At 31.8% G+C, this 15,863-nt stretch overlaps 2 protein-coding genes and 1 non-coding gene across 5 annotated transcripts; 1 reads left to right on the top strand and 2 right to left on the bottom strand.

The window, feature by feature from the left end:
• The first annotated feature begins 499 nt into the window (after window positions 1-499).
• Window positions 500-4,466, top strand: LOC135132458 (uncharacterized). Of its 2 annotated transcripts, none has more exons than XM_064060562.1 (2): window positions 500-810; window positions 873-4,466. In XM_064060562.1, exon 2 carries the CDS (start codon window positions 887-889, stop codon window positions 4,313-4,315), a length of 3,429 nt encoding a protein of 1,142 aa, XP_063916632.1. In that variant the 5' UTR covers window positions 500-810; window positions 873-886; the 3' UTR covers window positions 4,316-4,466. The 2 variants fall into 2 exon arrangements, with proteins under 2 accessions (XP_063916632.1, XP_063916631.1); XM_064060561.1 differs by having other exon boundaries at window positions 500-814.
• Window positions 4,467-5,136: 670 nt separating this feature from the next.
• On the bottom strand, window positions 5,137-12,997 carry LOC135132459 (uncharacterized). Of its 2 annotated transcripts, none has more exons than XM_064060563.1 (8): window positions 12,890-12,997; window positions 12,507-12,835; window positions 12,360-12,452; window positions 12,259-12,300; window positions 12,103-12,206; window positions 11,486-12,051; window positions 6,355-6,922; window positions 5,137-6,304 (listed from the first exon to the last, which is right to left on the bottom strand). In XM_064060563.1, the coding sequence occupies exons 2-8, from the start codon at window positions 12,709-12,711 to the stop codon at window positions 5,279-5,281; spliced, it is 2,604 nt and encodes an 867-aa protein (XP_063916633.1). In that variant the 5' UTR covers window positions 12,712-12,835; window positions 12,890-12,997; the 3' UTR covers window positions 5,137-5,278. The 2 variants fall into 2 exon arrangements, with proteins under 2 accessions (XP_063916633.1, XP_063916634.1); XM_064060564.1 differs by having other exon boundaries at window positions 12,513-12,835.
• Window positions 12,998-15,654: 2,657 nt separating this feature from the next.
• Trnaf-gaa (transfer RNA phenylalanine (anticodon GAA)) lies at window positions 15,655-15,727 on the bottom strand. The gene has a single exon. It is a non-coding gene; the product is annotated as a tRNA-Phe (tRNA).
• Between the last annotated feature and the right edge of the window lie 136 nt (window positions 15,728-15,863).

Genomic DNA, 15,863 nt, shown 5'->3' with positions numbered 1-15,863 from the left:
TGTCGTCAACCGGCACAACTTGGTCGCAGCTTTTTTTTTCTTTCTTTTTGTCAGTGGAGAAATCAATAATTTTGTGTCCTCCATATATTTGGTGTTTTATTTAGCGCTACTTTTCTAACCTTGGAGTCCACCACTTGCATCTGAACGCATTCCGCAAAAAAAAAACACACACAACATAGGTTCCATTTTGTTAGACGATCACAGCAAAGGCAAAATGTCGAGTCGTTATTCATTAATGTATTTTCAAATTCCGATATACGATGCGAAGAGTACTTAGGTATACTATATTGTACCAACACGTAAATTATAGACAAAATTTCTTTCTTTCGTGAGACGACTAAAAAGTATATCCCGATTTACGCCTGATTTACTTAACACCATTGCTAGTCCTCGAACTTCACTCTAATACTGATTTTGAGTTGTGTGTTTTGAACCCCCTGGGGTACCATAAATAATCGTTACGGTTCTGCGTCAACAAACAACTTGTCACGTGGTCAAGGTTCGAAAAACCGGTGCTTCTCTCAGCGAATTAAACGTGGCCAATGGTAATTTATAGTCATCCATTTATGCTTTATTTTGCCGACGATGGTGTAGTTCTAATGGCGGTTAATGGTGTAATGTGCTGTAATGTTGATTTGTTAATATTGTCAAGGTGGCAATTTTTGGGCAGTGGATTATAAATAATATACGTATTATAGACACATATACGCTTCGTTATTAAATATAAATATTTTTATATTTGTGATTTCGTGTAAACAGTTTTGTGCCAGCAACCTAGCAACTTACCCAAAATTGTGCAACAATTTTTATGTAGGTAAATATTGGAACTATATAGTATTATTTTAAAATAAAAATGTTTCTTCGTTTTTTAGGTTCCTACCCAACAATGGTGCATAAATTTATAACAGAATTTCATAACTTACCGGGAACCACTGTGAAACAAAAACATAAAAATTTGTTTAGTCTATTAAGACACCAGTCGTACAGCCCGCAAGAACTAGACGATATTGTAGCAAATCTGGAGCCAACAACTCATCTGGAAAAAATATTCTACGTGGATGTCTTAATTTATTTTCAAAGAACCAATGAACTTTACAAGCAGTACTTAAATGGAGATGACAATACAATAAGTAAAGTTTCAAAGCATGGTTGGTTCTATCAAAAAGCGTTCCAAAAAATTATCCCCGAGGACTTTGTCAAGACATTTTTACCAACATTGTCATATTCTCTGAAAGCAAAACTTCTAAAAAAATTGCCACTTGATGAGAAACTTGCAGATGATGTATTCACTGCGGTACAAAAGAAGTATGGAACGTTCCTTGCAACGATTATTCTTCAAAAGTGTACAACAGAGAAAATTCATGAAACACTAATTAATAATGCAGTCAAGTTAACTTATAAGCAACTGCAGGCAATTCACAAAAAGAATCCAAACTTAATTTATGTTTATATTGAAGAAAGGACTAAGAATGAAGGAGGTTCAAAGTTTCTTCACCAGAATTCTTTTTTGACGTACATAGCACAGAAGGATCCGGAAATGTTCGCCGATTTATTAAATAAATACAAGTTTGAAGGTATGCTTGGTCGGCGAACCACCAAAAGATATATAGAGTTACAAGAAAATCATATACTCGGCAAGCTTGAAACTTATTTTAAAATTCTAAATACAAGTATATTTGTAAGGAAATTCGGTGCAGAACTTCAACATATTTTCTTCAAGAAAAACGAAGAAACAGATGAACTATTGTGGGTTGACTTACTTAAACATTATCCAAGAAATCGACAATTCAGTATTTACAAAACAATGCATAATTTGACTTACAATCAAAAATTTGGGGAAAATGTTGATGCTATTCCAGAAGATATATTAAAAATTATCCCAGATCAAACAGAAAGAGAGAGAATTGCTCAGCTAAAATTAGCAAAGGAAGAAAATCAAAATTACCTGAAGTATGTTACGCCAGAGAATTGTTTGCAAGAATTTATGGAAAAAGTAAACCATATAGATGTATCAGAAAGAGCAAAATATATTGAAATCATTACAGAATGTTGTATTCTAAATAAAGACCTTGGTAATTTATTAAAGGTTTTACAGCTACTTTGTGGCAGGTTTAAAAATGATGACACAAAAATTCGTGACTCATTTTTTTATTTAATTGGTGGAAACAAAATTTTGGATACATTTACTGAACAACATTGGGATAAGCTATTGGAGGTCATTTCAATATCAAACGCTAGAGATGACTGGGTTCATAAGGAATGTAGATTAAGAATGCATCACTTGAAATTTATGTTGAAGGAAAAGAAAGATTGTGTGATGGATGTCATTCTGAAGTGTAAAAGATGGGCAGAATTGATATATTATGGTGGCCCTATGAATGAAAACCCTACAATATATAACATGGTCTTGAAGGAATTGGTTAAAATAGGTTTTCCAAAACCAAATATTACTGAGAAATATTCTGCTCGATATGACTGCGTCTTAGCACACTTGTGTAAAATTTACAACAAACGTTATCCTGAAAATATTGTAAACATTTATGGACATCCAAGAATTTTAAAATCAGTCAAATACATGTTAGAAAATGAAGTTTCTTGTTATGATAATAATAATTGCGATTCTGGAATACAGTATATGATTTGTTGTCCCAATTTACCAAAGGAATTTATGGAACTAAGACAATTATATTTTAAGGCATTTAAGCATTTTGGTCGCTTATCTGGAGTAGTTTGGTTTTTGCAAAATGAACCAAACGTATTAAAGGACAATCTTAAATTCTTTCTGGACCAGTTTAATGCAGTTGGGCATTTAACAGCAGAACCTATTTGGCGTTGTATGAAAAAATATTCTCATCTGGATATGGATAAAATAGCGGTTGAATTTTTAAAATCAAAACTTGCAGCTGAAGGTTGTAAAGATAAAGCTAAACTGATTAAGGCTCTGTTGATATTATTAACCCCAGATTCATATTTAGAATACATAAAAACTTATCTACCAGTTTCCACCGAAACAGACTTGACTGATGAGAATACCAGAAATTTATACGCTATTCAGACTCAACTGATAAAATGTATGCATCATATACATTCTCCAGCAAAAGTACTGCCTGTTGTCTTGGAACTTTGTAACGGTCACTATCTACGATACGCTTTAAGACCTTTGTATAGTTGCTTCCATAATTTACCTGAGAATGAAACAAAACCGTTTATCGAGAAGCTGAAACAAAATAAAGCAATTTCAGTTAAAAAACACGGCATGACTTTGACTATTCTTCTATGTGATGTGGATACTGTTTACAATTGTTTAAAAGAAGCGGATGTGTTTGCGTTGATGGCGACTCTAAAATACTTCGTCAAAAATCCCTCTGACATGGTGTGGCAATTAGTCGAAACTAAAATCCGTAACATTGAGACGAAAAACCTACAAGTCTTAAAGTCGGCCATACATGTGAATGTACCGTCCAAATACAAGGGTCAGTACGTCGAAACCATTTGGAAAATACTCATTAAATACGAAGACGAGGGAATAAAGAAGAGTTTAATTACAAAAATGGACAAGGGTTCTATAGAAAATTTGAACCCAGAATTTGCCTTTCATATTATTCGCGCTTATATTTTTACATCAGGAGAAGCTAACGATTTTGTTGCCAATATTCTTATTAATTTGAACAACAATGACAAATTCGACCTATTTGCAAATATACTAGAGAAATTTAAAAACAACTGTTGGAGTGGTGCAGAAGGGCGAAATGCACGTAAGATCCTAAATAATTTCATACTTTGTCTCTTCGCAAAATACGTAGAAACTGAAGAAGTTGACAAGAAATTTACAGAGAAGTTATCAGCTATATTCAAATTAGTTTTTTCCATGTCAGAAGCATTTGAAGAATCAATCCTCATTTCGTGCTTGGGTTTCAAAGGTGACACGGTGGAAAATAACGGTAAACTTTTAATACACTTGAACCACTGCGCGGAAAAGGAATATGGTCCATATGCAACTTACCTATTTGCTGGCATAATTAAAACCAAAGTTTTCGCATATATATGGACAACGAGAAGAGAACAGATTAAACTTTGTTATTCTTTGTTTAAACTTAGAGAATCTGTTAGTGATAATTTGTTACTTCTGATGTTGTTACCTGAAAACCAACCAGAAGATACAGAACACTTTTCTTTATACAATGAAATTTTAACCGATTTAAGACTAGTCATTGATAATGTAGTGAAGTTGCAACTTAATTTGCATTTAAAGTCAGGTTCTGAAGGAAATAATAAAGTTAACTGTGATAGTTGTTCAGTTCTGTCTGACGAGTGATGCCTTTGACACATTTTACCAACAGTTATGTACACTGAAATATATTTTTATGTATTGTGTAAATTAGATATAAAAAATATACTCTATTTAACTATTCTTTTTACAGTATTGACGCAATGTGTATTTTTGTCTTGCAATATAATAAAATAGTAGAAAGTTTATTTTATATTGTTTTTTACTTACATGTACATTTCCAAGGGTTATAACATATTCAAGTTTACATCTAACATTTTAAAATTTTAAGTACTCCATTGCAAACTTTCTCAACTAATTCCGCACCTCCATTGAAGTGATTTTTCAATGATTCGTTTAGTAGTTTTAAGGATCTATTACAAAAATACAAAGTTGTAAAATTTCAAGAAAATTAGATTTCTAAAAAACAGAACAAATCCGCTTACACATTGATTTTCCTAGAGGTCTTCTGTAAGCCAACTGTAACAACTAAAAACGTATTAAATTAATTGTATTCTTAAGAACGTCAACCTGGTTATGTAAAATTCTGGTAAGAGAGTGACGGTATTATTGTCATTACTTTGTACATACATATACCCAAATCTATAGAATTTACATCACTAAAAATTGTCATTTCACAAAAAAAATACTTAAAACTTAAATATTCTTCTCAACACGATAGTGCATACGGCATTATTTGTGTTTCAGAAATAACGAGATTTAAGAGACTTCACAAAATTTACCAAAAGTTCATGTACCATATATGCCGATTGTTCATATTTTGCAGTTTTGTTTCAATAACTGAACTCTTAAAGTGTGGCTTTTGTAAAAAATATATTTTTAGGTGCTTTCCAATAAATCACTAATAATAATAATACTGTTGTACACTTTATTTACAAGAAAATTAAAAAATATTTTTCCTAATGTTTATAAAGCTAGCAACGTGTATAACAAATGAAACACGGCACATTTAAAAAATTTCATTATATGAAGATTTATTTTTGTAACGTACTATTCCATATAACTATTCTGCGTCTGCAACTGCATCTGCTCTCGCATTTCAGTGTCTTTAATCAAAAATCCATTTTTTTGGTCAATAACTACGTCCACAACAACTTCATCCTCTGGGTACGCGTAATTTACGTACTGATGGTGCTGGTCATAATTATGGTCGTCATTATCATCACTTGTAGTGTTCACTATGGAAAAGTTCGCCGCGTTTATGAGTTCATCATTGGCCTCTCCTGAATACCGATAGAAACCCCAAATCCACAACTGATTTTCCATACATTTAATATAACCCAGCACTTTCGTAAAGAAATTATTAATGTTAATTTTAGGATGACTTTCTATAAATTGCCATGCCCTGATAACGTTTTTCTTTTGTGAACTGCTTAAATCTCTAGCGAATGATTTTTTAGACGGAGCTGAATAAACCACTGACAAGAAGCTTTCCAATTCGATTAATTTCTCGACTATAGATATAATGTTGATATATTGTTTCAGCATTTTGCCCTTTGATAACATGATGAAATCACGTAATTTTTTGAAGGGTGCTATAACATTTTCGTTGATTCGGTTTTCCAGTCTGTGAACACAAAACAAGTCAGGAGTTACCCTGTCAATCCACTGAGATTTTACATGATCGAAAATTGGTTTTGTTAATTCGCCAAGTCCCATTTCAACGGCTTGTTGTTGGATGTTGTTAAAGCCGTCAACGATTGTATTGACTGGTAACAATGGTAACATTAAAATCATGTGATAGATATTTCGGAAGCACGAATTGGTTTCCAATTCCCGCGATAGATTTAGGGAACAAATCTTTTTGTACAAGTTTTGGGTGTAGTAGAAAACGGATCCTCCTATATGCGAATCTAGATATACTTCACCCAGGGAGTAATACAAAGAAGCTTCATAATCTGTTACAATTTCGACAGGTCGCAGGTTTGGCGCCAAAGTATCATGGAGATAAGAAAAAATCATCTTGTAGATTTCTTGAGATTTTTCATTAATGAGAGCAAACATTATAGGGTAATACTAAAAACCAACGTTTAATTTCACTACTTCGAACTGAAATTCAAACTTACACTATCCGTTAACCATACGAGAACTGAAACGAGGTGATACTTGAAAGCTTCAGGAGTGTCGATTTTAAAAGAAGCATCCACATACATTATCCTACTGTCCGATATCTTTTCGATGGTCTCACAATTGGCAAAAACGACAGCTTGAGAACCATCACTTGAGGCGAATTTTTCTTGGTAGAATTGTGCATTCGTGTGGGTAAAATGTAGCTTTTGTAGTTCATCATTTTCAATTATATCAAAAAAGTGCTGGAATGATTCAATCGGCGGCAGTTTTAAATTCATTTGTTGGGAACAAATCTGGTTGATGACTGTTTTTAAAGGGACCAATTTTTTAATTTCTGGATCCTTTTCACAGAACTCTTCGTAAACGTTCCTGAAGTTGAGGCTTTTATCATACTGCATTTTTCTTCGCATCATATGTAGAAACATTTGCTTCTTCCGATCATCTACAGAAGGTGCTGGATGGTTATGATCATCTTTTAACCAGACGTTACTGTCATAAACACCAGTTTTCGTCATGGTTTGCTGCGCAGTAGCTTTACATTTTGTAACTATACATTTCAGGTGCCTGAAAATTCAAAGAATGGTAGTTTTAATATGAGTAAAAGAAAAATCAGTATCATAAAATCATAAAGCTAAAAATTAATACAACAGACACAAAACGCTACGATACTTACAAGAATTCACGTAGTACTTTTTTGAAAAATAAAACTTTATGAGGAATCTTGCCAATATCTAGACAAAATTAAACTGACGAAAAAAACGCGTCGGCAAAAATTTTGACAAACATTTTTTTGTGCTTCCGGTGTTGTAAGGAATAAACGTTGCGGGAAACTTTATGATCGAAAACATATTCAGCTTTTTAGAAAAATTTTGCGAATTTTATTTTTTTTTGAGAACCCCTATGAGTTAAAATAAAAATATGTACGTAATATTAATGTAAAGAAGGGTGCTGCGCGTATGTTTCAAATAGGGTTGCCAGATTTTTTCAGAAGGTATATATGAGTTCCATGGAAAAATATATATGAGATCAGTTAAAAATATATGAGACGTTTTAGGCCGAGTTTACAGAAGCTCGAATTAATATTTAATTTAATCGCGTCTCTAATTTGACGTTTCTGCACCACTTTTTTGTCATGATTCAGCCGACAACTTTGCATACATGTTAGACAGTAGACTCTGAATTATTGGAATTCGAATTTAAGTTTCTGCGTCTAAAGTGCAGAGTACAGAATTCGAAATGGCGGTTAAAATGAAAATATATGAGATTATCTCATATATTTAATACTTGGTATGAGGTATGAGATTTTCTTTAAATATCTAATACTCATACCAAATATATGAGATCTGGCAACCCTAGTTTCAAATGAGTTTTTCCTGTATAAAATTTTGTGATGACGTCATCAACAATTTTCCAACGAAACATCATTTTGCATTTTTATAATTTTTAGAAAGAGCCTAATTTGTTGGGGTATACTTCAGAGGCGAGGGAAGTTCTATCTAATACCTTAGGTCAATTTTTTAAATTAAAATATAAGCATTTATTAAAGTTTGCCACCAAATGAGTTGCAAGGAAGTTCGTTACGTATTTTAAAAGATACATTTTACAATCATTTATATGCGTAAAGTTGAAAATAAAAATAAATGTGACTAAACCACACACCAAAGAACCTGTACATTTCAAAAGAAATTTATTCAAAAAAATTTGAAATGATGTAATCCATCTTTGGAGGCCCTGAATAATGAAATCATTAAACTTCTTAAAATTAAGTCATCATTTGATTAGTAAAATCTCCGATAGACAGACACAAGCGGGTGACCGATATTTTCGTATCCTGCAAGCTGCGAAACGTCAAGAAAATATAAAATTTGAATATAAATCATTTATCTTAGTTTTGCTTCGTGTTATCGTTTTATTTAAAACTATTAATACAACTGTTTTTTGCACTTTTAAATAGTACTTTTCAATTCTTTTCTAGCAGATTTATATTTAGAGACTTGTTTTCGTAGTTCCTTAGATATTTACTATTAATATCCTCCACCATATATTACTTCCCGAGCGTAAGCGAAGGAAGTATAGTAATCGAGTCCGTCGGCCGACTCTCTACTTTTACATTTTCTCGACCTTTCATGACCCCTAGAGTACGAAGAAATTTTTATTAGACAGATAATCTCCGAAAGTACTGGGCCGATTGTTGTCAAATTTTGTATTTATATGTGTTAGGAATATCATGTAGATGGTAAAAGGCTAACCAAAATTTTTCTAATCATCCCCACCAATAATGTGATGACGTCACATCAAATTTGTACATTAGCAAATGGGTTTTAAATCGTATAAAATAACATAGTCCCACACATGTAGTTTATGACTCCGTGTTGAATTTTTACCCGAAACGTCCAGATTTTTCGAAAAAATCAAAATTTTGCAATTTAATTTAGCAGATGTTTTAAGATTATGATAGGCATGATAAATAATATTTGCTCAGTAATTCGATTATTCGAGGTGGTCTATACACTTTTAATCTCACCCTGTAAGACTACTTAAATCACAGGCACTACCGCGAAAATAAAGATTTTATAGAAAGATTTAGCGTACAGGAAAGTGCTTCAAAACCCTCAATTTATTTACAAAATATTGGAGTTTTAACTCCTTTCTTTTCGTATTCGAACTCGGTGTCGGTGTCGGTGTCGAGGACACTGAGTCTGAGCATACGCATGTAACACCGCGCTATAGAAGAGGAGAGAGAGAAATAAACTATTTAATTAAATGTGTTCCGTTGACTGTTTAAATTAAGTACAACAATTGATGCCGTTTTCACATGCTATATTACTCATTTAAGAACTGATATTTATATCACTCATTTTAATCACCATAGGCCACTAATAACTGTATTAAATGATAGGGATAAAGATACCGAAGGCGATAACGCTGTGATTGAACAGTAATTTGTATTTTAAATCGAATAAGTTATAAATACTGCTTTAGTATTTGTAAATATTTATTTGTTACTTTAGTTGGTAAATCACACATTGTACTTTAATTTTTTTATACAACATTATTACAATAATTAATTATGATATTTCTATATGACAAATAAATAAAAAAGTATATTTCATAATAAACAACAATTGGCAATACATGGATATTTACTTTAATTAACCCAATCATCATTAATCATCATTTTGTCAAAAAATACAAATGCAACATATTTTTGGTTTTATTTTTTAAGAGAAAACGACTTCGTCGCGTATACGTGTTTAATTTATATAAATTGACAACGCAGAGTCAAAACTCCCTGGGTTGACGCACTCTTTTTTTATTTTTCTTTATAATGGGTGTTCAATTGAAAAAAAGTCATCAAGTTGGCCTTCCTTTTCTGAGAACGTAGAGAAAAACGGATTTATTAGTTTATACTGTCGGATGCAGTCGTATATAATTGACATTTCCGCGTTGTCAGCTATCATCGATTAACAACGATAAATGTTCACAATATTTACAAAAAACAAGCCTAACTTGATGACTTTTTCAATTGAGAACACCCATTACTGATTCATAATCTTTTTCAGGTGAGTGATATATGTATATGAAATAAAAGAAAAATTAAATTTCTAAACGATAAACATAATTGACTGCATCAGTACCTATTTTTCACTAAAAATGTATTTAATAGTTATTAGATATGAAACCATCCACTTATCTGTATAATGGACAGTCGCAGCGAACGAAAACTTGACCACTTCAAAGTTTTAATTATGTTTTTTTTTTTTAGTAATTTGAATGTACGCTTCTGATTTGAAAAACGGGATAGTGATTTTGTCAAAATTATTTGATTTGTCAGATAAAACATTAATTAAACCCTAATTTTTTTTTTTAATTTAGATGTGTGTGGAACCTAGTGTCTAGTTTTTCATGGCCCCTCCACAGGCCTATGAGTCAAGCTTACGCAGCTACGTATTATGTAACTAATAAAGGACACGTTTAAACAATAAAAATTATAATAACCATAAACAAAAACAAGTCATTCATAAACCACAAGTATAGGAGGGTATTATTTTAAAAAACTGAAATAGCATTTACTAAGCAAAATTTTAGGGTGACGTCATTACAGTGTGGGTGGGGATGATTAGATCAATTTTGGTTAGCGTTTTTATCTACACGTATATAAAATTACACAATACAGAAGGAAACGAGGACAAATTGTTTCGTACTCTAAAAGTCATGAGACGTCGAGAAACACGAAAGTAGCCATTCGTCGGATGGACCCTATTGCAGTACTTCTTATCCATTCACGATCTTTATATAGTAAAGTAGGCTTTGATATTTTTTCTTTAAATTGGATAAACTGATTTGATGATTTAGTTTTTTGTCTGTCAGTAGTCTGATTGACATTTGCTTTGAGCTGGATTGCCACTTTTCTAAACTTCATTTAGTATTAGATCAGAATTATTAGACGCAATTTTTTAATCAAGCAAACAAATGTTTTAATTTTGTCAGCATATATATGTAATTTGTCATTACAACAAAAAATTGCAATAAAAAGATGTTTTTTACAGTTTCGAAAAGACAGGCCCGATCTTTCTTTCGAAGAAGTAACATGGGGGGTCTCTAACATATTTTCTGTAATGTAAAAATACGCTGTAAAATATATTTTTTTTTTTCTCATTGGTGGGAACACAAATTCAAATTGACGAAACTTGTCATACGACTGATAGAAGTGAATCTTTTTTGCACTGGGACTCCAGAAAAGATGATCTATTCATTTTTGTGTAACAAGCGCCAATAAACTTACTGCAACCAAATGTAAGCTCCAACGTCACAGACTGAGAACTTAACGGAAGAATACACTTTTAGCAGAGTTATAGATTATTATTTAAAATTTGTTGCTTAAAATTTATTTTTGTAATTAAATATATTAGTACTATTAGAAATATATTAATTTAGAATTTTTTTATACCCTGCTTAAAATGAGTACGCTGTTGTTGACGCGCTCATTTGTACAGGCGCTCTTTTGACCTGCGCTGTTTTAATACACAACCGATCAGATATGTATATTTTTCAACCAGTTATAGTAAAGTTTTAGAATTAATTCTTATAAAAATAATGGTAGTAGATACACTATAGATTACCTACCTGATATCTCCTTTACATAGTCGGTATTCAAATAAATAATTATCAATTAAACAAAACTCAGTGTTCTCCACTTCCTGGACTAATTGTACATATCTTAGTTCGCTCCTCAATTGAGTTTGACTCGATTTAACTTTAATACCCCTTGGTAACCTGACTTCTTTCTCACCAACCATAACCACGTTATCATCACTCAATACATTTAATATTTCTTGACTTTGATCACTTTCATCATCACTTTGTACTTCAATTATAATATTCTCAGCACATCTCATTTCCTCAGGAATTTTTTCTTCTAAAGCTTTCATTAATTCAGCATCCACAACTTTGATGCTTGGTTGGGTGGTTAATGATTGTAAGTTAACAATGTCTTCCTGAAGCTCTACACAATTTTTCTTTAAATCATTTGCAGCAAGTTCATCTTCATGTTTACGTTTCAAACTAATCTTTAACATGTTTTTTTGTCTTTTATCTATTTCAATGCAGGTATTTCGAAACTGGTAGAACTTATATAAAGTCTCAGCACAATTTTTACAAATCCATTTAGATAAACCATCTCTTTTTAAAATCTGAAATATACGCGTTATTGTATAACTTATAAAGTTATTTTGAAAGACAACCTTAATTGGAGGAATGCAGATGTTAATTAAATTTGAAATGACTACATCTTCATATATCCCAAAAACATGTTCTTCAGCTCCTTCATTCATACATAACCTACAAACTACAATTTATACATTAAATGATTATAATCAAGTATAGAATATGAAAGCTACCTGAGGCTTCTACAAAAACCGCTTCTGGTGTGTCATAGCTTTCTGAAAATTGACAAGTATTGAACATCTATCGATATTACTTTAAGAAGTTCCACACTTACTTGTTGAAGTAATGGTGTTCTTCGTTAGATCAATTTTTGACTCTGGTAATGTTGGAATAGGTATATGTTCCAGTACATGTTCAATGTCTGCATCTACACGTAATAATTATTGGCCAAAAATAATCAAACATACACAAGCTACATTACTTTTACCTGCAATGCGTTCCAAAATATCGTCGCTGCCGAAATGATTCAAACACACGAAACTTCTCGGAGTTGGTGTAAAATCTGGTATTTTCAAAGATTGTAACCATTTTTCCAAAGTTTCTGTTTGTTTTGGAAATGGAATGCCAGTAGATGCGGTATTGTCACAGTTAGGTACAGCGCACCTTTCAGCCAGTTCAACACTCATTTTTGGTTTTTCTGGATAATGGCGTGTAGGGTAAAACGATCTGTTATTGTGATTATGACTATTGGGATTTTTCCGGGGGTGTTTGTAAAATCAACAGATAATGATTACCACTTTGGAACCGTAACTGTAAATGAAAATTGATTATAACCTAAAGTTTGTTTAAAAAAACTTCTTTTACTCAAAGTTCGTATGTTTTGATCAGTCAATGCATGTGATATAAAATTGATCTTTAGGTTAAATTGAATATTAACAATGCGCCACCTGTAGTCCAAATGTCAAACTGTTATTTAGAACTACTGCTGTCGTCGCTGATAGCTTTCGCGCTAAATTTAAATATACATTCAGAAGCATTATTTGAATACAAAACGCTCGTAACAAAGTGTGTAAAGCTATTTATACATTCTTTCCTGCATACCGATTTTTTAAGATTCGCCACTGACTTTTTACAAAGAAATAAATTATGTCGTGAGGTAATAGATATGAAGGTTATCCAGGACCGGCTTCGGATAACAGTGGGAAATGACAAATTAAAGTCGCGATCTTTTCTATAGAACCACTCCCTAGTGTAAATTTTCAAAATTTGTTTGGTGTAAGTGACCTTGACGGGTTTCTGGGGGAAAACATATGTGTCAAAAATTTGACAGGTTAGATGGCGCCATTGTCAATGTAGATATTTTATTTTAATAAATAGATGAACAGAACATACAGTCTGCACGGGATACAGTGCGGCATAGCTGAGGGCAACCGAAACATTCGTGTTGTACTAGTTTCGATTGCCATGTCAACTATCGCTACCAACTGCATTCGGCGTAAAGTACTAGATGACAGGGCTACCAACTTGACTTTTTATCGAGTGGTTCCGTAGAAATGACCGCTACTGTAGTTTCAACGCAGCCCCGGGAGCCTGGGTCTATTTAACCGAGAAATTTTAATGATAATACTTTTTTTGCATTGAGTTAACTTGTTTAAACGATGAAAAAACACAAGAGAATTTTTTTCCTGACCATGTATAATAAATAAAACAGTGCCTCCAATTTTGGGTCAAATTTAAAATATTTACTAGTCTGCTAAATGCCATCCTCTAATCATTTTAAGTTAAGTTTCATTAATCATTATTTTATACCAACAAATTCATTCCGCGATATTATCTTCATAAACTACGTAGCTTGATCTTTATTATTCTCTTATTATAAAATTAAAATTTTATAATCTTTGTTCACGTTTTATTGTGGATACCTAGGGTTCACGACCTCTGGCTATATTTTAAATTTTGCGGGTTTTAGGTGTTCATTTTTATTTCAATTTTTTAGACCATCATAAAACGGTTCTGAAAAATAACAAAGTGTATATAAAAACAAGTTACTTCAGGGAGTACTTTTCATTAAAAAAGAATTTGTTTTTTTTTTAGGGTAGATATACTCGATGTTTACAGAAATTCAGTATTTGTATCCGTTATCAAGACGTAGGCCGCCGAGTTAAATATGGGATTTATTCAACAATATTTTAGAGTGATATCTTAGATTGATATACATATTATTAACTTTTTGAAAAAAATAAGTTGACAATTTTTGGTTAACTTAGATTCTGTTGATACAAAAAAATATTGTAATAGAGTGGTGCACCTGACGAAAGGCTACTTTTATGTTTTCTTGACGTTTCATGGCTCTTAGAATATGAAAACTTAGGTTTCCTATTTTCGTCTATCTGTCTCCAAGCTGTGCTCCAAGTCTGCCGTCTGTGTCGATTTTTATTAGACAGATGATCTCCAGAACTACTAAACCGATTGTTGTCAAAATTTATTCGTTTATCCCCTCCCAAAAAATTGATGAGATCATCTCAAAATTTTGACGAGTAAATCATGTCCAAAGTATGCAAAATATTTTGAACTTATACTGGTGGTTTATTAATGCGTTCATATTTTTTAGAATGACTTATACAGGGCGACTCAAGAAAATTAATGAATAATAAGACGAAGAATAAATTCTACTCAAAATGTGCAAAATATGATGTGTTTTTAAGTATGATATCATTGTAATCATATTTTTTAGTTTTGCTTAAACAGGTGGATCAAAAAAATTAATGAATAAGTCAATTTATTTTATTGATCAAATCAAGAACGGCTCACCCCATTTTCCCGAAAATTTGAGTATGCTGTACTGTTATTATTAGTATTACACTGCACCTATTCAAACTGATACCGCTTCCTTGCTAAAATTTGATAATGTCATCAGTCATCACACAATTTTGTTATGAAAACTCACTTGAAACATACGCGTAGCATGCTTCTTTCTCTGCACTTTAACAGTCGACACATAACTTTATTTTAACTTATATGGGTTGTTAAAAATAAAATCAAATTCGCAAAATTAAATTTTTCGAAGATTCAATATTTGTTCGCCTGTACTTGAGGAGGGAAGAAAGTTCTGTCTAAATAACTTTGGATCAATTTTTTACTTTATATGGCTTATCACAAAAAAATTGCAAAATAATTTTTTTTAAGTTTTCAAAGAAGAGAAATTTATTGGGCTATACTTCAGGGGGAGAGGGAAGTTCTGTCGAAACAATTTTCGACTAATTTTTTCTAAATAATTTATAAATTATACAGCCATGTAGAAGTGTTTAGATATTTGCAATATTAAAATTACTAGAAGGAATTATGTCACACTCTAAGGATGATTGAATTTTAGTTTTTTTATGTCTTGAAAGTATAAATTATACATATAAAATTTGGGACAATTATTATGGGATAAGTTACTTCGTGCTGTAACAGTTTTAAAGATTACAGCATGCTGATAAGAAAAGAAGATTTGCATAGTAATGTTAAATTAATTACAGAATAATACTGTAATGTACTAAATAAAAGGTTCGTAAACATACATATATCTAAAAAATTATTGGTATTGTATACATATATCTCTTTTTTGAATTAAATAAAAAAACTTTTGCCGAAACCCGGGATTGAACCGGGGACCTTTAGATCTTCAGTCTAACGCTCTCCCAACTGAGCTATTTCGGCTTGTACGCTTCAGTTCTTATCAGCGTAATAAACAGCAAATAAAGTTATAGTCGCAGTATATGTATTTATTTATGTGTATATTCATACTTATTTATAAATAAAAGTAGGATGTTTCTTGCTTAAAGTAAATAGATAT

This window comes from Zophobas morio, unplaced genomic scaffold (genome assembly GCF_036711695.1).
Source record: "Zophobas morio isolate AGI-343-1 ecotype UQ-CSIRO unplaced genomic scaffold, CSIRO_AGI_Zmor_V1 ptg000021l, whole genome shotgun sequence".
In the NCBI taxonomy this organism is placed as follows: domain Eukaryota; kingdom Metazoa; phylum Arthropoda; class Insecta; order Coleoptera; family Tenebrionidae; genus Zophobas; species Zophobas morio.
Note: the sequence above shows the minus strand (reverse complement) of the source record. Positions and strands in the feature narration are given on the sequence as shown.